Source organism: Erinaceus europaeus, chromosome 16 (assembly GCF_950295315.1).
Source record: "Erinaceus europaeus chromosome 16, mEriEur2.1, whole genome shotgun sequence".
Taxonomy (NCBI): Eukaryota; Metazoa; Chordata; class Mammalia; order Eulipotyphla; family Erinaceidae; genus Erinaceus; species Erinaceus europaeus.
Window position 1 is genome coordinate 76,956,470 of NC_080177.1, and position 25,645 is coordinate 76,982,114.

Genomic DNA, 25,645 nt, shown 5'->3' on the forward strand with positions numbered 1-25,645 from the left:
TGTTTTTACATCAATTTTATTCTGACAAGTATCTTTACAGAAAATGCCACAGAAATCACAGATTTATAATATCTAGAAGTGATTACAGCTCCATACTTTAAACACCTCAATATCAAGTCTCTTTTCTGCTCACACTATGTACATATGTACACACCAGGGACTACGGTCTAACCACTTCAAACCAACAAGGGACAGAGACAAGAACTGGGGTGGTGGATGGAATGAAGAAATCAACTTTTGACGGAGGGAAATCCCAGCTCACTGTCTCGGGCCTTCCTCTTGCTTCGTATTCTTCCCTGCAGAGGTGGGTGGGTGAGAGCAATGTCAGGGGAAGGGGAGGGGCTGGCCTAGTGGTGGCCCAGTGGGCATGGGTACCTAGAGGCCCTCCCATCTGCAGACAAAGGAAGCCCCTGCCAGTCCCTTATTCTAACATTGTCACTCAGACCTGGCTGATGGTGTGTGTGCCTGCGGCTTAGTTTGAATCTAACACAGTATCTCATGACATACCCTTCTTGTGACCAACCTTTGATGAATGACAGAAAGAGAGCCTCAGGCCTCTCCAGGCTTAGCCTCTCAGGGGTTTGCCTGGATACAGTTCAATCAGGTTTGTGACTTCCTAGGGAATCACTGAATAAGGTTGAGTTGCTCCAAGGCAGGGCACATGCAAACCAGTAGTCTGAGAAGCATGGGGTGGGGCAGGGGGTGGGTTGATGCCTTGCACAGCAAGGCAGGTTCACTGGCAGCACTTGGGAGTCAGGCTGCTCCCAAGCACAGGCTGAGGGCTAGAGCACTGGTGACAGGTGCTCGGGGCTGCTGGGCACAGGCCCCAGGCTCACTGCAGTTATCACGCATCGCCACATACAGGGCTGGCACCTGAGCTGGGAGGAACAGTGCTTTGGCAGGGTGGGTGTGGAGAGGGCAGGCTGCTTTGGAGGACCCGTATGGGAGGCTGGTCCAGGGGCCCAGACTGAGACTTCTTAAGTTGAATCTGGAATCTGAGCCCCAGGAGTGGGGTGAGTGGGGAAGGGACAGAGTTGAACCTGCCTTTGGGGGGTGTCCATTAACACACCAGAGGCCCAGGTTCAGCCCACAGGAAGGAGCACACTGGGGGAGAGCCCAGGTTTTGCTGCCACGGGACCGTGGCTCTAGGCCTCAGCCTCTGTGGAGAGTGGGCCAGGCCATGTGTTTGCTGCAGTGGGCACGGGCTGAGTGGAAGCCATGACCAGAGAGAGCTGGGGAGGAAGGATCGCAGGGCAGGAGAACAGTGAGGAAGGGGTGGGTGCGGACAGTGGCTTTGCCTGGGCAGAGGCTCGAGGGTATGGCCTGGGGGCAGCGAGAAGGCTCTGAGGCAGGGCTGCAGAGGCTGAGACCAGCGAGGGAGGTCTCAGCATGGCCCCAGGCCTAGGCCAGCACTGAGTGGTGCCTGAAGTCGCAGGGGCAGGAAGGCCTGCAGGGCAGGAGGAGGTACAGACAGACAGAGGCTGGCTTTGGACCTCCCTGCACCACAGGCTCTGAGGCGAGCAGAGTCCTGGGCATTGCTGAGTGCCCTTGACTTAAACCATGTCCTCAAGCTGTGTTGGACTCAGCTTCTCCTCAGGCCTGTCTTCCTCCACAGCCTCCTCCTCTTCCGGCTCCTGGGCATTCCGGGCCAGGCCATCAGGCCCGGACACAGTCCCCAGCACCTTGGTGCTGTGCTCCTGAGCTCTGGCTCGGAGGGCCGCAATGCTGTTCTCTCTCAGTTCCTCCTGGGACATGGCTGTCGCTGGAGGGTCCGGGCCCCGCTCCTCTGGCTCCATCTTGTCGAGCTTGGGCAGGGCCTGGCGCTCCACCTCGGGCTTCCTTCCCGACTCAGCGGCTGCCTCCAGCGACTTTTTGTGCATCCCTAAAAAGAATTGTTGGTATTCGGGTTTAGAAAAGCGCCTGGGAAAGCCATCTTGAACTGAAAAAACGGCAAAGATAGAGAGAGGCCAGAATTAAGGACAGTAGAAAGCCTTACTTCACACACCGTAGTCGCGAGTCCCAGGGGCCGGGGGAGTGGGCAACCCAGTGGGGGTGGGGACACCAGGCTTGCAGGGGGGCTTCTCTCGGCCAAGCCCCTGAGCCCTCTCCCCCCTCCCCCAGACCTGGTCAGTCCCTTCCCCAGCACACTTGCTCCCCCATCCCTCCCTCTTAACAGTTCCAGATCTTAGAACTCAGATCAGCTGGTGCTATTCTCAGGCCTAAGCCCAGGGGACAGGTGGGACATTCCGGCGGGGAGAAGTCCTTTGGGCAAAGCCTCAGTGGTGGTCCAAGGGATGTAGGGGCCCCCTCACCCCAGGAGAAAGGCTATTTCCAGTACAAACCCCTTTCCAGCCCAGGGTAGAGGAAGGGACAGGCCCTCAGGCAACAGATACACCCACTTCCAAAACAATAAAGCCCGCTGCTTTGCACATTTCTCTCCTGCTAGAATGCTATGGTCCGCCCCCTCCACCCGCCTCAGTTCACTCTCCTCACCTCCAGGGCAGGGCCACAAGGAGGGTACAGGCTCTTACCCAGTAGCCATGGGGCACAGGAGTCCATGATGCCATCCTTGGCGGATTTGAGGATGGATTCTGGCAGGGGGATGGAGTGCCGCACCATGGCCCCGTACAGCCCATACTCCGCCATGACACTGCTCCGACCCCAACACTTCTCCCGCTTCCTCCACTTGGCTCTGCGGTTCTGGAACCAGACCTGCATGTGTACAAGTGTGGACCTCAGGTCAGGGGCCTAGAGGTGCTGGGCCAGGCCCTTACTCCTTGTCTGCTCTGATCTGATGGTCCCCAGCCCTGCAGTAGTGTTAAACAGAAACCCAGCCAGAGTGATTTTAATAACTTTAATTAGCCTTTCTCTCTCTCTTTCTTTCTTTCTCCCTCCCTTCATTTCTTTTTCTTCCTTCCCTTTTTTTTTTTTTTTTTTTTGCCTCCAGGGTTATCATGGGGGCTTGGTGCTGGCATACAAATCCAGTGCTCCACGTGGCCAATTTTTCCCAATTTAATAGACGGGGCAGAGAGAAGTTGAGAGAGGAGGGGGAGAGAGAGAGACACCTGCAGACCTTGTGAGTGGCCCCCCTGCAGGTGGAGGAGGGGCTCAAACCCAGATCCCAGCACTTAACCAGGTGAGCCACCACCCAGCTTCTTTCACATTCTATTTATTTAGTAGGGGCAGAGAGGAATTGAGAGGGAAGGGAAGTAGAGAAAGAGAGACACTAATGTGTGCACTCAGCCAGGCGGACCATTGCCCAACCGCAAAGCTAAAAAAAAAAAAAGTGTCTTTGGCAGAAAAGGCAAGTGAAGGAGAGAGGAAATGGTTTCAAAGCGAGGCAACCTAACTATGGAGACAGGAGAAAAGCTTTGTGGTAGGTTTTTCTCATCTTCCTCTGGAGAGTAGAGTCACTTCACTGGTGAGGCCACAGAATTCTACTGACCAGCCAAGACTGCATTCCTGGCGGAGGTTGGAACCACAGTTACGTTTAGCATGAGGTCATGCGGGCTTAGCGTGAGCACCTCCCTGTTGGAACGTGTGTCTTCTCTTTAATGGCTGCCAGTGCCGCCATGCTGTGATTGAGTCCTGGCTTAGTGGTAAGGATCCACCCGCCCCGGGGTGCCCTCCCTCGAGTCCATTCAGTTTCAGGGCTGTGCAGACACAGAGCATCAAGTTCTGTGAGGATATGGCGAGCAAGAATGGAGAAGAGAATCAGAACAGTCCTGAACTCTACAGGCACATCCTCTGGAGGAGTTTTGTAAGTGGGTTACCCTGGTGTGGCCTTTCCCTGGTGTTCTGTCAGCCCTCTTGCAACTGTCTACCCTTACGGGTAAAAACAAAAGCCGCTGGTGGCAGCGCAGCAGGTTAAGTGTAGGTGGCGCAAAGCAAAGCGCAAGGACCAGCGGAAGGATCCCGGTTCGAGTCCCCGGCTCCCCACCTGCAGGGGAGTCACTTCACAGGCGGTGAAGCAGGTCTGCAGGTGTCTATCCTTCTCTCTCCCCCTCTCTGTCTTCCCCTCCTCTCTCCATTTCTCTCTGTCCTGTACAACAACGATGACAACAATAATAACTACAACAATAAAACAAGGGCAACAAAAGGGAATAAATATTTTAAAAAACCTTTTTTTTGTTTAAAAAAAAGTCTTCCCCTCTTTTCTTCCTTTCTCTTTCTGTCCTTATTTTGTTTTTTGGCTAGGAAGTTGGCTTAACAGGTCGAATATTTGACTTTCATGCCTGAGGATCCTGGTTGGGTCCCCCACACATGTACCAGATTGATGCTCTGGCTTATCCTTCTTTGTTTGATATGAAACTCATATGTAATAAACAAACCTCAAAAAAAAATTTTTTCCCCCTAATTCCCTATTGTGACTTGTGGGACAAATGACTTTCCGGGGGGCTGGACTTGTTCAGAGCTCCCTTGCTCCCAGAACTCCAGAGGCCACAGCAGTCGCAGGCAGGCTGTGGAGGAAGTGGTTTAAGGAGCAAAGGTGGTGGAGACGGTGGGCCATTTCATCCAAGGAAGCCAGAGAACGGTGCTGCCACTGCTCCAATCCCAGCAGAGGCTGGAAGCATTTCTCTACCTTCCCTGAACTGGGCTGCCTTCTAACTGCTTCTAACGTGGAGTTTTGCTCTCTGGGAAGACAAAATCCTCTGGGGCGTGAGGCCCAATGGGAAAGGGGACCAAGGAGAGTAGGTGGGTAGCGACACAATAGGACTGTGAGGGCCCTGAGCTGACTGGGAAAGGGTCCAAGCGAGCAGGGGGTGCCCTGGAGCGTGTCTGCAGGACTCCAGCTGTTGAAGGAGACTCCAGAGTCCCAGCCTTGTGTGTGTGGAGGGGAGGCATTTCTTGATGCCCCAAAGCAGTTTTCTGAGCCAGAGGCAGCGACAAAGCCATTGTCCCTCCTGCAGCGAGGTTGGGGATGCTGCAGACCCCTGGGAGGCCCCCGGGGGAGGGAGGGTTTCTGACCTTGGGGCGCCCCGGGAAGTGTGCGTGTGTGTGTGTGGGGGGGGGGGTCAGGGGGAGAGTAGAGGCGGGTTGGGGGGCGATGAAATCTATTAGTTTCCTCTGCGATTCCCATTCCCTTCCTCGCCCCCAGCCCCCAGCCCTGGGGCGGGTGGCGCAGGCTTCAGCTTTTGATGAAAAATTGCTCCGGCTCTATTCAGGAGGCGGCAAAAGAAGAGTCACCCCCAGGGGCAGCCCTGGGCTGATTGAAAAATAAGTTAATTTCAGTTTGAATCGATGGGCCTCAGGCACTGAAATATCACGGGAAATTAAAGCGGCCGCTCTCCCGGGAAGCGGCGGCATTGACCCGCACTAATTAATGCTGGGGAGGCAGCGCGAGCCACGCTCCCCTCCCCGGGGACCCCAAACACTTCTCATTTAACTAATTAGAAGGGGAAAATTGGGTGTTAATTTGTTTAGGATTTTTTCCACCCCCACCCCCACCCCCACCCCCACCCCCACCCCCAGCAGCTCCCTCCCCGGCCAGGCCCCGCCCCGCGCAGGGGCCGCGGGAATGAATGCGGGGCTCGCGGGCAGATGGCTGCCCCGGTCACTCTGCAATCTTCTCCGACTTGATTGCTTGATTAGGTCGTTAGCACATTAAAAAAAAAAAATGGCTTGCCGTCTGGCGCTGGCGTGATGAGTGGGACGCGCGGCAGCGCCTGGGTAATTTATCTTTTGATACGGCGAAGAATTTGATTTCCATCTGCAGATATATGGGGCGCCTTTGACACCTGTTTAACATCGTGCGGCTGACAGCTTAACTCTTTGCCGCCTGGAGGACGGAGCTGGGGACCCCACGGGGCACCCTGCCCCCGAGTCTGTGCGCTCCCGCGGTTCCCGCCGCCGCCGCCAGGGGGCGCAGTGAGTAGCCGCTCCGCCGCCCGTGGCCGCCGGGTCTGCGGCTGAGCGGCACCATCCCGGGCCAGCAGGGGGCGCCCCGACCTCCGCATCCCCCCTGTCTGCACACAGTCCTGCTCTGCCCGCCGCGAGGACCGCGCCGTCCACGCATGCCTGTTCGTTGACTAAATGTCTGCAACATTTAAGCAAGTCCCCGTTCCGGGGGGCGATAATTTGCAAACGGCGGAGAGGACCCGGCATGTCTCCAGCTCTCTCCACCCTGCCAAGCTGGCCTGGGCCTTGCTGGGAGCTGGACAGGGTGCGGCCTCCCTGCTCCGGACGCTGACGGCCCCCCACCCCCACCCCCAGGAAGCCCTGCAAAAGAAGAGTTTGTGGAAGCAGAGTTGGTCCTAGGAATCTCACAACAGCACACTTTGCAATAGGCAAAACCAGGAAGCAACCCAGATGTCCAACAACAGATGAGTGGCCGAGATTGCCACAGGCTGGAGTCAGGAGGTGGCGCAGCGGGTTAAGTGCACATGGTGCCAAACGCAAGGACCAGTGTAAGGATCCCGGTTCGAGCCCGCGCATCCCCATCTGCGAAGGGGGGGGAGGGTCACTTCACAGATGGTGAAGCAGGTCTGCAGGTGTCTGTCTTTCTCTCCCCGTGTCTTCCTCTCCTCTCTCCATTTCTTTCTGTCCTCTCCAACAACAACGACATAAATAACAACAATAATAATAACCACAACAATGATAAAACAACAAGGGGGAAAAAAAGTCTCCAGGAGCAGTGGATTCGTGGTGCAGGCACTGAGCTCCAGCAATAATCCTGGAAGCAAAGAAAGAAAGAAAGAAAGGGAAAGAAAGAAAGAAAGAAAAAGGTAGGAAGAAAGAAAAGAAAAAGAAAAGTTATAGTCGGGGAGTCAGGTGATAGTGCAGTGGGTTAAGCGCAGGGACCGCTGGAGAGATCCCAGTTCGAGCCCTCAGCTCCCCACCTGCAGGGGAGTCACTTCACAAGCGGTGAAGCAGGTCTGCAGGTGTCTATCTTTCTCTCCCCCTCTCTGTCTTCCCCTCCTCTCTCCATTTCTATCTGTCCTATCCAACAACGACGACAATAATAACTACAACAATAAAAAACAAAGGCAACAAAAGAGAATAAATAAATATTTTTTAAAAAGAAAGTTATAGTCTATATACATAATGGAATACTACTCAGCTATTAAAAATGTTGAATTCACCTTCTTCACCCCATCTTGGATAGAGCTTGAAGGAATCATGTTAAGTGAGATAAGTCAGAAAGGATGAGAAGGATGAATATGGGATGATCTCACTCATAGACAGAAGTTGAAAAACGGGATCAGAAGGGGAAACACTAAGCAGAACTTGGACAGTAGTTGGTGTACTGCACCAAAATAAAAGACTCTGGGGTGGGGAGGGGGGGTTTCATGTCCTGGAACATGATAGTGGAGGAGGACCTGGGGAGGGTTAGATTGATACGTGGAAAACCGAGAAGCAACTACTGTATTTTACTGTTGGCTGTAAACTATGAATTTCCCCAATAAAACAAACAAACAAATAAATAAAAGAATAAATTCAGAGTCACTACACGACTGTGCTTGATGAAAAGGCCAGTTGCTGGAGGCCCCCTTGCAGCTTCTCTCCAGTGTCGCCTGCCATTTCGGCTGTCTGTCCTATCAAGGGTGCGGCTTGTCCGAGACCTCTGTCCTGCCCCCATCTCTCTTTCCATTAGACCTGCTTGTCCTCTACACACACCCACCCACTGGTCTCAAGTTGCCGCTTCTTATAAAAAGAAAAACCAGAGCAGGAGGAGACAGCATAATGGTTATGCAAAGAGACTCTCATGCATGAGGCTCCAAAGTCTCAGGTTCAATGCCCTGTACACCACCATAAACCAAAGCTGAGCAGTACTCTGGTAAAAAAGAAAGGAAGGAAGGAAGAAAAAGAAAAAACAACAGGGACCGGACAGTAGTGCAGTGGGTTAAGCACACATGGCATGAAGCGCAAGGATCGGCATAAGCATTTGGGTTCCAGGCCCTGGCTCCCCAGCTGCAAGGGGAGTTGCTCCAAAAGTGAAGCAGGTGTGCAGGTGTCTGTCTTTCTCTCCCCCTCTCTGTCTTCCCCTCCTCTCTCCATTTCTCTCTGTCCTATCCAACAACAGCAATAACAACAACAATGATGATAACAGCAAGGGCAACAAAATGGAAAAAAATGGCCTCAAGGAGCAATGGATTCTTAATGCAGGCACCAAGCCCTAGCGATAATCCTGGCGGCAAAAAAAAAAAAAAAAAAAAAAAAAGGAAAGAAAAGAAAGAAAGAAAGAAAAACAACTAGAAGGGCTGATCCACAGATGTGACTTCAACTTCATCTAGTTCTCAGAGACAACAAATTCCAAAGTTCTCAGTGCGGGAGCTCCAGGCTTCCAGCTCTGACCATGGAGGGCAGGGAAAGCTTTCCTCATGAATCTGGAAACGAGCCGTCTTGCTTCCAGGCCAGGTGGCCTTCCTCCTCGAGTGCAGAGCCCTGCAAACTACAAGGCAGTGGGCCCTGGGATAGCTCACTTGCATAGCGCACTGTTTCGCCGCGTGCGCAGCCCAGGTTCCAGCCCGTCCTCCACCGCATAGAAGGAAGCTGGGAGGCTGTGGTCTCTTTCATTCTCTCTGCCGCTTTGCCTATTCGTCTCTATCTAAAACAATGAAACAGAGCAAAACAGGCAACAGCACCATCACTGGGATCTCAAGGGACACATCTCCAGAGTGATTTGGACTTCAGAAAGTATTTGGGCGGGGGGAGGGGGGACCTCGTTGAGCGCACATGTTACAATGCATAAGGACCCAGGTTCGAGCCCCTGGTCCCCACCTACAAGGGAAAAGCTTTGCAAGTGGTGAAGCAGGGCTGTAGGTGTCTCTCTGTCTCTCTCTTTTATGACCCCCTTCTCTGTCGATTGCTGTCTCTATCCAATAAATAAATAAAGATGGGGGCTGGGCGGTAGCACAGTGGCACATGGCACAAAGCACAAGGACCGGCATAAGGATCCTGGTTCAAGCCCCTGGCTCCCCACTTGCAGGGGGGTCGCTTCACAAGTGGTGAAGCAGGTCTGCAGGTGTCTGTGTTTCTCTCCCCCCTCTGTCTTCACCTCCTCTCTCCATTTCTCTCTGTCCTATCAAAAAAAGGGGGAGAAAAAAGAAATTGTAGTACAGTGAATTCATAGTGCAGGCACCAAGCTCCAGCAATAACCCTGGAGATAATGAATAAATGAATAAATAAATAAGTAAATGAATAAGGAGTTGGTCAGTAGCACAGCAGGTTAAGCGCAGGTGGCACAAAGCGCAAGGACCAGCATAAGGATCCCAGTTCAAGCCCCCGGCTCCCCACCTGCAGGAGAGTCGCTTCACAGTCTGTGAAGCAGGTCTACAGGTGTCTGTCTTTCTCTCCCCCTCTCTGTCTTCCCCTCCTCTCTCCATTTCTCTCTGTCCTATCCAACAACAATGACATCAATCATAACTACAACAATAAAACAACAAGGGCAACAAAAGGGAATAAATAATAAATTAAAATATTAAATAAATAAATAAATAATAAAAGTATATAGGGTGTGTGTAAATATCACATATATTACAGGACCTCCTACAGAGCAGCCAGCCAGAACTAAAATCATCATACAGACACATATACACACAGACACACAGACACACACACACAGAAGGGGGGGCTGGTTTTGTCCCCAGTGACATTTGACGCTAAGCTCAGGACCTGTCGGTGCTCAGTATGGGCTTGTGTTGGATGTGGAGGGTCTTGGGGAAGAGGACTGTGGAATATACAGTGGCAGAGACTCCTGGCTCAGCTATAGATCCTAGGAAGGTGAGTGGAACTGGTCTCCCCAAGACTCCACAAGCACCGGTGAGCCTGCACATGGAAACATCGTCTTTATTGAAGTCCTGGAGAATGGGGAGCAGGCCTGGGATTCAGATCATCTCTGGGGCCTAAGGAACAGGAACAGTTTTCCTCCATCTTCTAGCCTGGGTAGATGAACAGCTAGCGTGTGGATTAGACTTCGCCCACAGACACCCCCAGGGGAGCTGGGGCCAGCTGGTCACTCAGACCTGGAGTCGTGTGGGCCCTCGGTGATGTGCTCTTGGAACGTCTGGCTCTCTTCGAAGACCAGATGCTGCTCCGATTTATGGAGGAAACCCAATGGCCAAAGCAGTTTCTCTCTAGGATGTCTGCTGGCAGGAGAGCTGCGGCAGTGGTGCCTTGGGGTGGGGGAGCTGGGGAATGAGCTCTGATCACAGACAGAGTTTGCTCCCTCTTCTTCTCCTCCTGGAAGCAGCCGCATGTGGACAGGACTTGCAAGAAGCACTGAAGTGCCCAACTGGCAGCCCAGCCCTGACAAAAGCTGCCATGTGGTTCTGGGCAGGTTTCCTGTATTCTCTGTCTCCGATTGCTTAAACAGGAGATAAGAATAATACCTGCTTCTCAGGGCTGCCTCGAAGATTAATGGGATAAGTAGATGCTGCCCAGGGAGGTGGCTTAGAGAGCACAGGATGTGCCTCTTAACCACGAGGACCTGGGTTCCCTCCCTGGCATGAGATGGCCTTCTCACCCCTCCCACACACATTAAAATAAAGTGAAGGTCCAGGAGCAGGCAGGGAGATGGCACCACAGGTCAGGAGATGAACTCGCAGATACGAGTGAGGGCCACAGTTACTGATGCTCTGGTTCATTCTCTCTCTCTCTTCCTCTCTCTCCCATTAATCAATCAATAATATTTTTTTAAAATGCCCAGGGAGGAGGGTGGGCTGGGCGATGGTGCACTGGGTTAAGCACACATAGTACTCATAGTAAACAGGTCGCAAGGACCTGTTTAAAGATCCAGGTTCAAGACCCCACTTCCCACCAGCAGGGGGATGCTTCATGGTAAAGCAGGTCTGCAGGCGTCTCTCTCCTTCTCTGTCTCCCCCCTCTCAATTCCCCCCCTTCTCTCTTTGTTTATTATCTTTATTTATTTGATAGAGACAGCCAGAAGCCAGGGACCAGATGGTGGCGCACCTGGTTGAGTGCACATGTTACAGTACACAAGGACCCAGGTTCAAGCCCCCGGTCCCCACCTGCAGGGGGAAAGCTTTGTGAGTGATGAAGCAAGGCTGTAGGTGTCTCTCATCTCTCTCCTTCCCTACCTCCCCCTTCCCTCTCCATTAAAAGAGAGAGAGAGAAAGGGAAAGACAGACACCTGTAGACCTGCCTCATCATTAGTGAAGTGACCCCCCTACAGGTGGGGAGCTGGGGACTCGAACCTGGATCCTTGCACGGGTCCTTAGTACTATGTGCACTTAACGGTGTGCACCACTGCCTGCCCCCCTGCTTTCTTTCTTTTTAAAAAAATTGTTGTATTCATTTATTTTCCCTTTTGTTGCCCTTTTTATTGTTATTGTAGTTATTATTGTTGTTATTGATGTCATCTTTGTTAGGACAGAAAGAAATGGAAAGAGGAGGGGAAGACAGAGGGGGGAGAGAAAGTTGTTTTACTAGACTGTTCACCGCCTGTGAAGCAACTCCCCTGCAGGTGGGGAGCTGGGGACTCAAACCGGGATCCTTCCACTGGTCCTTGTGCTTTGCGCCATGTGCACTTAACCTGCTGCACTAACCGCCCGACTCCCTTCCCCCCTGCTTTCTAACCCTTCTGAGCTTCCTACCCTTCCTCTGCTCTTGCTACCACCTCCGTGCTGCTTTGCTGGGGAAAGTCAGTGTGAAGTGCCTGGTGTGGGGTAAGAATTAGAAGCTGCTGGCCAGGTGCTGGCTGAGCTCTGCAGACAGGCAGATCAGCAAAGCTTCCCAGCAGGTGCCCAGCAACACATCCCACACAGCCAGGCCCTCCCCTCTCCCCTCTCCCCTCTCCCCTCTCCCCCTTCCCTCTCAGGGATTCCGTCTCAGCATCTGTGGCCTGTCTCCTCCCCAGTCTTTTGGTTCTGGCCAACCTGCAATGTTCCTCCAATCTCTAGCTCACTGTCCTGACTGCCCACCTTCTAGAAGACACTGCTGCTCTCCCATGAGAGTCGGCTCCAGAACTCTGTCAAGACCCCCCAAAAGAAGCAAAGCTGTGCTTTACAGGGTTTGGAGTGCCTGAGGAGTGGCCCACAGGTGACACCAGGGTCAGCAGGCTTGGAATCCCAGGCAAGGCTGAGCTGGGAAGATCACCCAGCTTAGGAGGGAGCCTGGGCTTCCTGATGCACTTCCTGGCAGAGGTGGTTCCAGCAGTGCTCAGAAAGCCCAGGTGCCGCCTCTAGCCTTCACAGCAGGTCTGCCAGGTACCCCCCCTTCCCAGCTGGCAGAGAGGATCCCAAGAACTTGTCCCTGGAAAGATAGGCCAGACCCCTTCGCAGGGCTCTCTGCTGAATTGGTCTCCTCTGCTGAGTGCTTACAAGCTTTGTTTGTTTTTATGTTTTACTAGAGTACTGCTCAGCTCTAGCTTATGGTGGTCCAGGGGATTGAACCTGGGACCTCAGAAGGGCAGGCATGAAACTCTCTTTGCATAACCATTATACTATCTCCCTCACCTTTCCGTCAGCTTTCTGTCTCACTGTGTGGGGAGCCCACAGAGCAGTGGTGGCTGTCCCTGTGCCTGTCCTGTCATCACACAGACCCTGATCTGCAAGCTGCCATTTTTCTACCCCACAGGGGTACAGCCAGAGGGTCCCTGTGCCCCCCAGCAATGCCCCTTAAAGGGCACATGGGTAGGCTAGGTGCTCTGTGCACAGGTCTGGGATAAGTCTTGTCACACACCATCACGCCCATCTCTGGTGACTAGGGGGCTCTTTCCATCACAGTCACCAGCTTCTTTCCTCTCCACTGGCTGGATGTTGATTAGTTTGGGCTCACTGCTGGTGTGATTTAAGGACTTCACACTGCACACCCACTCAGCACTTCTGACACCATATTTCAGTGAGCACAACCTTTTTCAATCTTACCCAAGACTGACCTTGCTGTGGTCTTTTCTGTCCACTAGGGGGCAGCCCCACCCATATTTCATGCACATATTTCATATACAAGAATTTCTTTTCTTCTTTATTTCTTTTTCCTTCAAATTTAGTTATTGAGGAAAGAGGGAGGAGAGAGAGAAAGAAACAGAGCATCACGTTGACACAAATGATGCTGGGAATCAAACTCAGAACCTCATACTTGAGAGTCCAATACCTTATTCATTGCACCACTTCCCAAGACATACTTGATAGGTTTTCTTCGTCATCCCACCCTGTCATTGTAAACTCCACTTTCTTCCACTCATATTAGTGCATTTAAATGACAGACGAATCTTCAAACCTGAGTGTAGGACCCAGCATTTCCCCATTGGTTCCACAGACTCCCCTGGAGCGCTTTAAAGACAGACAAGGCAAGTCGCTGCACCAGTGCAACTAAACTGGAACTGCTGGACTTGGGGGCCTGCCAAGGGTACTTTAAAAAACTGTCGAGAGTCAGGCACAGTGGGTTAAGCGCAAGTGGCACAAAGCACAAGGACCGGTGTAAGGTTCGAGCCCCCGGTTTATTGATGTCGTTGTTGTTGGATAGGACAGAGAGAAATGGAGAGAGGAGGGGAAGACAGAGAGGGGGAGAGAAAGACAGACACCTGCAGACCTGCTTCACCGCCTGTGAAGCGACTCCCCTGAAGGTGGGGAGCCGGGGGCTCGAACCGGGATCCTTATGCCGATCCTTGAGCTTTGAGCCACGTGCGCCTAACCCGCTGCGCTTCCGCCCAGCTCCCCCACCCTGTTTGTTTTTTTACCGGAGCCCTGATCAGCTCTGGTTTATGTTGGTGCTAGGGATTGAATCTGGGATCTTTCTTTGGTACCTCTTTCTGCATAACCACTATGCTGCTTCTTCAGCCCTTCATCTCTCTGTTCTTCCTTTTCTTTTCTCTTTCTTTCTTTCTTTCTTTCTTTCTTTCTTTCTTTCTTTCTTTCTTTCTTTCTTTCTTTTTTTTTTTTTACCAGAGCACTACTCAGTTCTGGTGTATGGTGGTGTGGGGGATTGAACCTGGGACTTTGGAGCCTCAGGCATGAGAGTTGTCTCTCTGCCTTTCTATCTGAAAAGCTGGCCTTGAGCAGTGAAGCCCCAGCCATGGCTGAAAAAAAATCATTTATTGGAGTTGGGTGGCGGCACACCTGGTTGAATGCACACATTACAATGTGCAAGGATCCAAGTTCAAGCCCCAATCCCCAGCTGCGGGGGGAAAGGTCCACAAGTGGTGAAGCTGGGCTGTGGTTCTTTCTCTTTCCTTCATCTCAATTTCTGGATATCTCTATCCAATAAATAAAGATAACAAAAAATTATTTTCATGAAAAAAAAGGGTGTGGTAAATAGCATAATGGTAATGCCTGAGGCGCCAAAGTCCCAGGTTCAATCCCACACAGCACCATAAACCAGAGCTGAACAGTGCTCTGGATATATATATATGCCAGGCAATAGCACAGTGGGTTAAGCGCATGTGGCACAAAGCACAAGGACTGGCAGTGTAAGGATCCCGGTTTGAGCCCCCGGTTCCCCACCTGCAGGGGAGTCACTTTACAGGTGGTGAAGCAGGTCTGCAGGTGTCTATATTTCTCTTCCCCCTCCTCTCTCCATTTCTCTCTGTCCTATCCAACAACGACATCAATAACAACAACAAAAAAAACCACAACAATAATGACTACAACAACAATAAAAAACAACAAGGGCAACAAAAGGGAAAATAAATAAATATAAATATACATATATATTTCATGAGAAAAAGAGATATACCAGAGCACTTCTCAGATATGGCTTATGGTGGTGCTAGGAACAGAACATAGGACCTCTTGGGTCTTAATCATGAAAGTCTAGTTCACAACCACTGCATTATCTCCTGCATAAAACCATCTCATTATGATTGAGGGTTTTTTTTTTTTTTTGCCTCCAGGGTTATTGCTGGGGCTTGGTGCCTATACCAGGCATCCACTGTTCTTGGAGGCCATTTTTTCCCATTTTTTTGCCCTTGTTGTTACTCTTGTTGTCATTATTATTGTTGTTATTGTTGTCATTGCTGCTGTTGTTGCTGGACAGGACAGAGAGAAATGGAGAGAGGAGGGGAGACAGAGATGGGGAGAGAAAGACAGACACCTGCAGACCTGCTTCACCACCAGTGAGGCGACCTCCCTGCAGGTGGGGAGCCAGGGGCTTGAACCAGGATCCTTATGCCCGGTCCTTGTGCCATGGTCCTTCATACCATGTGTGCTGCATTACCGCCCAGTCCCTGTTTTTTTGTTTTTTTTTTTTATACCTTCAGGGTTATTGCTGGGGTTCGGTGCATGCACCACGAATCCACTGCTCCTGGAGGTTATTTTTCCCTTTTGTTGCCCTTGTTGTTGTTGTTGTTTTCCGTTGTTGTGGTTATTATTGTTGTTATTATTGATGTCATCATTGTTGGATAGGACAGAGAGAAATGGAGAGAGGAGGGGAAGACAGAGAGGGAGAGAGAAAGACAGACATCTGCAGACCTGCTTCATCACTTGTGAAGCGACTCCCCTCCCTGCAAGTGGGGATCCGGAGGCTCAAACTGGGATCCTTGCGCTGGTCTTTGAGCTTTGTGCCACATACGCTTAACCCGCTGTGCTACCACCTGGCCCCCCTGTTTTGTTTTGTTTTGTTTTAATAATGCCTGGTGCTCTATAAATATTTTATATTATTATTATTGTTTTTACCAGTGCACTGCTCAGCTCTGGCTTATGGTAGTATGGGGGCTTGAACATGGGACCTCTCAGAGCCTCATGCATGAGAGTCTATTTGCATAACCTTTATGCTATTTCCCCCACCCTAAATATTAGTTTATATATATATATATATATATATATATATATATATATGAAAGGTTCAGTTCAGAAGTTCCATCCCCATGTGATCTCAAGACACCTCTATCCCCCCCTCCTCCCCAGTCAAAGCAAAGGCTTCAAACACAAGAGACAGTGGGAACTCTGTGGCTTCAGATGGAGGCCTGGCTCACAGTCCCTGCCTACTAGCTCTATGTTCTTGGGTAGGTTTCTGGACCTCAATCTCCATCACCATCAAAGGAAGCTACTAGTCTGTCCACACTGATAATTACCTGGATTTAATGAGGCCAGAGCTGAAGCCCAGTGAGCAGTGGGCTCGTGCGGGGAAGGGTTCAGAACACGGGCCATCGTTACATGTGGCTCAAGCCCATCTGACGTGCTACTCATCTGGAAACTGGCTCTGGGATCGGTGTGACTAGCCACTGTGATTTCTGTCACAGGTTTCAAACATCCTGATACTGCTCTGTAAAGCAGAGATGTGGTTGTGGTGATCCATGCCAGGATGGCTCCCATTTGGCGACAAGGTTATCTGACACCTCACACAGAGCATCTGGGAAAGGCTTCAGCCACAGAAGCATGTAAGGCTCTGATAGTTGGGGGGTCCTGGGGTTAGTTCTCCCATACCCACAGATTCCATCACCAGTTCTCACAGCCCTGGGACAATGAACTGACTCCACACACTCTGTCATTGCAGCCTTTGGTGGCTTCAGACACCACCCCAGAGACACCTGCCAGGTGACGTAAAGCAGGCTGGACTCCATCTGCAAGGGGCAATGCAGTTACAAACCCACCACCGATGTAGCCAGAATGTAGGGCAGCAGTTGAAGAGACCAGCTAACTGTCCCAGGTCCTAAGACAAAGGGACAAACACAGAGCCTCCCAAGAGCCTCCATGTCAGCCTCCAGGCCGACTCAGCTGTTTGCAGGCCAGTCGCGTGCCCATGTAACCCAGAGCATACTGGTTCCACAGATACATACGTGCGCAGACTTGCCCAGAGACATACACTGGTCCTGATACAGGACCAGTGCAGAGTCACCCCCCCAAGGGAAGCCAGGCCTCCAGGGATAATGCGGCAAACATAATCTGCTTAGGAATAACTGAGTTTATTGCAAGTCTCAGTGTCTAAAGCCACGAGTGAAATTCTAAATAGGTTTCCTGAAAAGAGGAGACTCTCTGGAAAAGCAGCTTAAGCCTTATTTTCCATTCTCTGCTTTTCCAGTGAGTGAGAGCACAGCAACCCACAGGCCTCACCTGGTTTCTTATGGAGCCCCCACCCTGAAACAGTTATCACACCCTTAGACACAAATGACAGGGCGGGGAGGAGACACAGCAGCTGGGCAGGTCTTGCTGGAATGCAAGGAGCACCCCCATCCTAGTCAGTATCTGGTACAGCCACAAGACTTTCCAAGGAAGGAGAAACTTTTTAAAAATTTCATTTGAGGGAGTTGGGCTGTAGCGCAGTGGGTTAAGCGCAGGTGGCGCAAAGCACAAGGACCGGCATAAGGATCCCCGTTCGAGCCCCGGCTCCCCACCTGCAGGGGAGTCGCTTCCCAGGCGGTGAAGCAGGTCTGCAGGTGTCTGTCTTTCTCTCCTCCTCTCTGTCTTCCCCTCCTCTCTCCATGACGACATCAATAACAACCACAATAATAACTACAACAGTAAAACAACAAGGGCAACAAAGGGAATAAATAAATATTTTTAAAAATTTCATTTGATTTAACTTTTTTTTTTCTCCAACTGGGGTTCTTGCCAGGGCTCTGTGGCTGCACAATTCCTCCCCTCACAAAGCTTTATTTTTCTGTTTTTCTTTAGATAGAGGGAGAAGGAGAAGGGAGGGGGGAACACAGCCCCACTACTCCATTTGTGAAACTTCCTCTATGCAGGTGCTCCCATGTGGTGGGCTGGGTTCGAACCCAAGTCCTAGTGCATAGCTCAGTGTGTGCTCTGCTGGGTCCTGGCTGCATTGAGGAGGTGGTGCTGGGGGCCAAAGAACCTGAGCTCTAGGCAGAGTCAGTTAAGAGGAGGACGGAGGGAGTCGGGCGGTAGCGCAGCGGATTAAGCTCATGTGGCACAAAGCACAAGGACCAGCAGAAGGATCCCGGTTCGAGCCCCCGGCTCCCCACCTGTAGGCAGGTCCCTTCACAAGCAGGAAAGCAGGTCTGCAAGTATCTTTCTCTCCCCCTCTCTGCCTTTCCCTCCTCTCTCCACTTCTCTCTGTCCTATCTAACAACAATGACATCAATAACAATAATAACTACAACAATAAAAACAACAAGGGCAACAAAAGGGAAAATAAATTAATATAGAAAAGAAAAAAAAGAGGAGGATGGAAACAGACTATGGGGCTGGGGGTGGAGGGCAGGAGAGGAGAAGGCAGCATCTCCCACTGAGAAGGGGGTGTGAGGGCAAAGGGCAACCAACAGGGGTTCAGCTAGAACCCACCTTCCTCCAGCTCCACACCAGCCACCCGGAGAGTCTGGCCGGGGACATCCGCTGAACCCAGGGGCAGCTGCCACACCAGGAGGAGGCCCCCACAGGCCCCTGCAGGGCTGTCGGCCAGGTCCTTGGGGCCACACACTGCACTGCCACCTCCCACAGGGGTGGCGGCCAACCTCCCTGAGCACCCATGAACTTTGTGAGGACATGCTCAAAGCTGGGGGGGTGAAGATGTGAGGCGCTCGCTCTCTAGAAGTGAGGGGCAGCTGTGTCCGTGAGAGCAGAGCACATGTGGAGGGACCCAGGTCCTTTACCTGTATCCTGTCTTCCGGCAGCTCTGTTTTCATGGCGAGCATCTCCCGCGCATAGACGTCAGGGTAGTGAGCCTCATTGAACGCCTTCTCCAGCTCCTCTAGCTGATAGGAGGTGAAGATGGTCCTGAGGGAGCAAAACCAGACACTCAGGACCCAAAGATGGGAGGAATCTCCACTGTACCCTCCTCCATAGACAGAATGACCCTTCTCAGGCTGACTAAGGACACACACACACACACACACACACAAACACACACACACACACACACCTTTATTTTTGTTTTGACCAGAACACTGTTCAGCTCTGGCTTGTGGTGATGCTGGGGACCTTGAAGCCTCAGGCATCGAAGTCTTTTTCATAGCACACTTCCACTGATTTCCCTAGTCCAGTTTTTTAAAAATATTTATTTACTTATTCCATTTTTGTTGCCCTTGTTGTTTTATTATTGTAGCTATTATTATTGTTGTTATTGATGTCATTGTTGTTGGATAGGACAGAGAGATATGGAGAGAGGAGGGGAAGACAGAGAGGGGGAGAGAAAGATCCGCTTGTGAAGCGACTTCCCTGTAGGTGGGGAGCCGGGAGCTTGAACCGGAATCCTTACACCACCTTGTACTTTGCGCCACCTTTGCTTAACACGCTGCGCTACCGCCCGACTCCCTTGTTTTGTTTTTTTAAACAGGATGCTCCGTATCAAAAACGCCCTTCTGTTAGTAAGATGGTTAGTAAGGTAGTTAGTAAGGTTAGTAAGATGGTTAGTAAGATGGTTCTGTTAGTAAGATGGTTAGTAAGGAGGGGAAGGCAGAGAGAGGGAGAGAAAGACAGACACCTGCAGACCTGCTGCACCGCCTGTGAAGCAACTTTCCTGCAGGTGGGGAGCCGGGGGCTCGAACCGGGACCCTTATATCGGTCCTTGTGCTTTGTGCCACATGAACTTAAGCCGCTGTGCTACAGCCCAACTCCCAGCCACTGTACACTTTTAAAAAGAGGTTGACTCATTTATATTTATGCGACAGAATAAGAATGAGCAGAGCATCTTTCAGCACTGGCATGGGAGGGGGAAGTGGGGGGATTGAACCTGCAGCTTCTGGGGCCTCAGGCATGTGAGTGCTGAGTAGGACTGATGAGCTGCCTGCCCAGCCAGGTGTGCACCCTTCTGCACTCTTCATTCAAGGCTGGGGTGGCCCACGCTGCCTCTCTGGTTGCCAGGGACATTATGTCAGCCCTCAGTGGCCATGAAGATCTTTTGAAGGTGCCTTGGGGGAAGGGGTGTTTAGACCGAAATTTTAGAAAACACTTCGCCCTCCTCCTAAGCACAGAAAGAGGTGCTCCCCAGATATAGAAATGCCTGGGGCATAGCATAATGGTCATGCAAAAAGATCCTCATGCTTGAGGCTCCAAGCAGCCTGGGAGACATAGTGGTTGAAGTGCCGGACTCTCAAGCATGGAGGTCCCAAGTTCAATTCCTGGCATCACATGCACCAGAATGATGCTCTAATTCTCTCTCTTTTTTTATCTTCTTCCTTCCTCTTCCTTTCTCTCATAAATAAATCTTTTCGGAGGTCAGGTGGCAGCACAGTGGGTTAAGTGCAGGTGGTACAAAGTGCAAGGACCCATAAGGATCCCAGTTCAAGCCCCCGGCTCCCCACCTGCAGGGGAGTCGCTTCACAGACGGTGAAGCAGGTCTGCAGGTGTCTTTCTTTCTCTCCCCCCTCTGTCTTCCCCTCCTCTCTCCATTTCTCTCTGTTCTATCCAATAACGATGACATCAATAACAACGACAAGAAAACAACAAGGGCAACAAAAGGGAAAATAAATAAATATTTAAAAATAAATATTTTCAAAAAATTATTTTAGGGGTGCTGAGGGAAATAGCACAATGGTTCTGCAAAAAGACTTAAATGCCTAAGGCCCCAGGTTCAATTTCCAGTACCACCGTAAGCCAGAGCTGAGCAGTGCTCTGGTAAAAATAAAATATAATAAAATAAATGAATAAATAAATAAATACACTCAGAGTTGGAAACCACATTATCAGGTCAAGCTCTACAATTGAGAATTGAATTTCATGGTCTGGGAGGTGGAGCAGTGGATAAAGCACTGGACTCTCAAGCATGAGGTCCACAGTTCAATTTCCAGTTCAATGTACCAGATGTGATGTCTGGTTCTTTCTCTCTCTCCTCCTATCTTTCTCATTAATAAAAGAGAGAGAGAGAGAATTGAATCTCCCACTCTCTCAACTACTCCAATACACACTCCTCCCCCAGAGCTGCCCTTAGAATCCCTGCCTGTGCTCAGAATGCAAGGGCCGCCCTCCCACCACCCCACTCAGGCTTAATCACTCACACAGTTGGGGTCCCGAGTAGGGGGTTTCCATCTAGGTTACCCCAAGACTTACATAATCCCCAACTCTCCACAGTGACCTAATGGGATCATAAACTGCTTTAAGAATCTGGCAAAGGCTATATACATTTATCTCAGGAAAATGTGCAAATGAAATTGCCCAAAATATAAAATTAGGTTTGATGGGTATACCCCTGTCTTATATAAACCATTATACACTCACTAATACATACAGATTCACTTTTGGTATTTCACCAAGTTTGGGGTGAGGAGGCCACCCTCATCAAGCCAGATTCCACAAGCCAAGCTGGTGAAAATGGTGCATTCTTTGCCTGTCGGTCTCTGGGGTCTGTCCTCTGGGACAGCACAGGGGTTTAATCCTGCCTCTGTCTTCCAACCTCAGTGGACACAAGAGAGTAGTATAAACATAAGCTCCATGCCTTCCCGGGCTGATGCCAGCTCTAATATCTTGAGGGATGATGCAGCAGCTGTGTGAGGAAGAGAGATTCTGCTCTTTATAGAAAATGACCGCAGTGATTCTAAATCGTTTCACCTATTCTCTTGGGTGAGGGGGAGGGGCTAGAATGCTTATGTATACAGAAAGGTAATTCTACAGAACTGTGAGACTCTGCAGGATTCTATTTCTCCACAGAATGGCCACTGAAAAGACCATCAAAATAAACAACCCAAATGCACAAAGTCCCTTTCAAAGCCAGGGAAAGGGGGGAGCAGCAGGAGTGTCGCCGCTTCATGGAAGAAATGATGGGTCACATGCGACCATTCAAGGGCCAGTCTCTGCCCCGAGAGCTGTCATTTCCAGCTCAACAAAAACCTCAGCCCAACGATGCTCTGGTCTCCCTACCTCACCCCTTAAGTAAATGAATGTACACGCCTTCAAAAAGTCAAGTCAAGTCCCCCTCCCCCCACTCCTGGATCATTACCCATCCCAGTGGTGATGCTTGGATGTTGACAGGATTTCTCGGAGTGTCCCTATACCCCTACCATGTCCCAAACCCAGCTCCTGGCTTTATGCAGAGCCCAGACCCTTTGGGTTCTTACTGTATCCAACCCACAGAGGAGCCGAGCATTTCTGGCAAAGAGGAGAGGAGAGACAAAGATTCACACAGGAGGTGGGGGCTGGGGGGTGGGGCACGGGGAGAGACTCCCAAGCCTACTACCCCATCCCCACTCCTCTTTCGGACCTCAGCTAAACCCAGTATGTTTCCAGGAAATAAAGCAGTGACCCTCCTCCCCCAATCACTTCGACCCGAAGCCCCCAGAAAGCAGCTTTATTTTATTTTACTAAATAAAAGCTGCAACGAGTAGTCCCTCATTTGTCTTCTATAATCCGTTCCCTTCACACACTGGAAAATACCCAGGAACCTCAGGCAGGTAGGTCTCCCTGGGGGTGCTCTGGAAGGGTCCCTGCTATGGCTGGTGAAGGTGTGGGTCAGGGTCAGGGGCCCCAGGCGTGGCCTCTGGGCGATGGTGCAGCCACATGCAGAGATGGCCTGGTGCTGAGACACTGTCCCCACGCCCCAGGGCATCCTCAGGGAGCCCTTCACTCCAGCACCAGCCGCCCTCGCTCCCTGGCAGGGTGCCTACCCCACCCCCAGGACCAGCACAAGATCAGGTGGGCTAAGAGGTGTTTTGATGAATATTGGTTGGATGCATGAATGTAAAAAAAAAACAAAAAAACAAGATCCAGAATATGACTGAAGTCAAGGTTTCTGTTTAAAGTTAAATGAATGAACGAATGAATAAAACAAAAATGAAAACAAACAGCCCCCAGAAGGGAACTGAGATCTCAAAAACATTTCTTCCCCACATCCAAACCTAACTAACCCACAGGGGCCTCAGAAGTCAGGGAGAACATCTTAAAGACTTGGGAATTGGGGTGGAGGTATAGCATAATGGTTGTGCAAAGAGACATTCAAGCCTGAGGTTCTCAAGTCCCAGGTTCAATCCCCCACACCACCATAAGCCAGAGCTGACCAGTGCTCTGGTTGAAAAGAAAAGAAAAAAGACATTAACTATCTGAGAGTTTAAAAAAAAAAAAAAGGATTTGGGAATCAAGTGTGGACTTTGCAAAGGCCGAGGAAAAGGGTGGTGCAGAGATGCTAAGGACAAACTGGCAAACAATGGTGGGGGGCGTGGGGGGGCGAGAGCTCGCAGGTGGGAAATGTCCCGAGGCAGAGCGCACTCCTGCAGCCCAGCGAGCCTGGCGCGGACCGCAGCCTCAGGCGAAGCGCAGAGAAGCCTGCAGAGTGCAGGCAAGATGATTTCACTCCCTTAGAAACCTCACACCTGGGACCAGTTGGTGGTGCACCTGGTGGAGCGCACGTGTCACCATTCTCAAAGTGCCAGATTCAAACCCCCCCCCCCGCCCCCACCTCCAGGGGGGAAGCTTCACAAGTGGAGAGGCCGTGCTGCAAACCTGTCTCCCCCCCTCAATTTCTGTCACTATCAAATAAAAAAAATTAAGGATTCCAATACCAAACAAACAAAACCCAAGTACCAGGGAAGCCTCAGTCCAAGGGGTGGGAGGGCTCTGGGGGAGCTTATTTATCGGGACAGACACTTTGCAGGCCACCTACTGAGCTCTAACTTTGTGCAAGCAGCCCGGGTAGAGAGACTTCTCCGCAGCCTGTGCCCTAGTGCAGTCAGTCCATGCCACTCTGTCCTGTCGAAGACTGGCTGGTGGGACCGTCCAACCCACACATTTCCTGACTCCCCCACCCTCACTTCCATCTCCCATTTTACAGACAAGACATCTAAGGCTCAAGATAACTGCAGAAGTGGTTTTTGTTTTGTTTTTTGTTTGTTTGTTTACCAGATGCCTACTCAGTTCTGCTTTATAGTGGCGCTGGGAACCTAGGACTTTGGAGCCTCAGGCATGAGGCTATTTCTACCCCCCCCCCGAAAAATATGTCCATCGATGCAAACACCGCCATCAGGATTGGGGGGGGGCGGTGTGAACAGAAAGCCAGGCGGAGGAGTAGGCGCGGGAGGCCGCAGGTGCGCGGCTCACCCGGAATGTGCGGGCGCAGGGGTCGCACCTGGTCTCTGTGGCTGCCCCGGGTTCGGATCTGGCCAGGGCTGGGGCCTTCTTTCTTCCGCATGAAACGGGAGAAAGCCTAAGCCAGGGCCGCTAGTCCTTCTCATCCCGGGAGTCCCACACAAAGGTGGCCCCTTTCCTGGCGCTGCCTGGGGGCCCAGGTCTGGAAGCCGCCGGGAGGAGGGTGCGAGCCGCCGGCAGTTGGGCGGGCGCCGCGGGAACCTTACCGGTGCCGCCGTTTCTTCCGCTTCTTGGTCTGATTTAAAGCCGATTTGGACATTTTTCGATCGCTGGAGGAGACATCTTCGGAATCTGAAAAGCGGACGGAGGCACAAGCGGTAGAAGGCGGGGCGCGCTCGGAGGAGACCCCCAAGCCCCGAGGGCCCCAGCCCGGGCCGCCTGGTCTCGCCCGGGAGTCGGTCTCACCCCTGGGCCGCGGCGGCCTCGCGCACACCCGCACCCCAACCCTGAGCGCCAGACATTTCGTTGCAGAGAGGCAAAGGCCCCAGCCGCGGAGCGGGGCGTAGGTGCGGCAGCCCGGGGGTTCCCAGGACACCCCCTCCAACAGCACTCCAGGACCCGTTTCTGCTCCCCTGAAAGTTGTCCCCCAGTTGCGGGGCCGGGTGCGGCGAGCTGCGGGAAGCTGGGGGCCAAGGCTCCCGACACCCCCCCCCCTTGCATGCTTGCACAATGCGCCCTCGCTGCAGGCTGGGGAGGCCGCGGCGCACCGCTTTTCGTTGCCTTTTTCCTGACAAAAATAAAGCGATAACGAAAAATCGAGGTGAGGGGTTCTTGGCTGGAGCCGCAGCCCGAGGGCCGAGCGAGCGGGACTCCCCGCGGGAGGCTGCGGGTGTGGAGGCCCCGGCGAGGTCGGGGGCGGGGTGCGGGAGCCCAGATGCTCCGGGCGCGGGATGGTGTTTGCGTGGGGCGCGGCGGGGGGCTACAAGAGGAAAAAGGGGGGAAGGAAGTCCACTTGGGACCCCCCCTGGCCGGGACCCAACAGGGCACCGCTGTCCAGGCTGCCAGCGACCCCGCAGACCCGGAAGCCGGGCGTCGGTAGAGTGGCGGAGCTGGGGGGCCCTAGGCTGGCCCGGCGGCCTCCAACACCCCCAGCCCGGAATCCAGTGCGGGCCCCCAGTTCGGCTCCGCAGCAGAATCGGGGGGGGGGGGGAGGAGGAGGGGAGCGGGGAGAGCTGGACGCCTCCAGGCTGTTGGAAACGCTGGAGCTGAACCCGGCAGGTGGGCGCCTGGGGGCCACCCTTGGCCGCCCCAGCCCCGGCTGACCCCCGCGGCTTTGGCTGCGACCCCCGGCCGGGCACGGACTTCGGCGGCCGCAGGAGGCCTTCTGGCCCGAGGCCCGGCTCTTGCCCGCAGCCTGGCCCTCACCTACCCGAGCTGGCCGTCTGGCTGGTGTCCAGCGGCCCCGACGCTCTGCTCAGAGGCTGCAAGTGGACGCTCTGCGGGTCGGACAGCACTTCCAGGAAGGTGGGCTGAGCGTAGAAGCCAGGGAGCCCCCCGGGCCCCAGCAGCCCCATTCCTCCCACGCCAGCGGGACTGAGCACCGAGCGCGCCGCCAGCAGGTGCCCGGGGGCCAGGCCGTCGAGGGCGGCGCGCGGGTGGGAAGCGGGGGGCTCCTTGTTCAAGCCCAGGATCTCCTGGATGCCAAACCCGGTGCACCTGGCCGGCGCGCCCCCCGAGGTACTCTTGGCCACCGTCTCGGGTTTGGGTTTGCTCAGCGCTTCGCCCGCTTTGCCAGTCATCTCCCGCTTCTTCGGAGGCCCGAGGCCGCAAGACTGGGG

The 25,645-nt window shown here is 52.5% G+C and overlaps 1 protein-coding gene across 1 annotated transcript; it reads right to left on the reverse strand.

Moving 5' to 3' along the window:
• Nucleotides 1–25,645, reverse strand: VSX2 (visual system homeobox 2). The gene is made up of 5 exons (XM_007521771.2): nucleotides 25,237–25,645; nucleotides 24,074–24,158; nucleotides 18,449–18,572; nucleotides 2,532–2,712; nucleotides 1–1,882 (listed from the first exon to the last, which is right to left on the reverse strand). The coding sequence occupies exons 1-5, from the start codon at nucleotides 25,604–25,606 to the stop codon at nucleotides 1,554–1,556; spliced, it is 1,089 nt and encodes a 362-aa protein (XP_007521833.2). The 5' UTR covers nucleotides 25,607–25,645; the 3' UTR covers nucleotides 1–1,553.

Bases quoted from the DNA above. Each gene is read 5' to 3' on its own strand.
- VSX2 (XM_007521771.2), bottom strand. From the start codon at position 25,606: ATGACTGGCAAAGCGGGCGAAGCGCTGAGCAAACCCAAACCCGAGACG. The intron at 24,159-25,236 runs GTAGGTGAGGGC...TCCGCTTTTCAG, and splicing joins CAGCCAGACGGCCAGCTCGG to ATTCCGAAGATGTCTCCTCC. The intron at 18,573-24,073 runs GTAAGGTTCCCG...TTGCTCCCTCAG, and splicing joins CGGAAGAAACGGCGGCACCG to GACCATCTTCACCTCCTATC.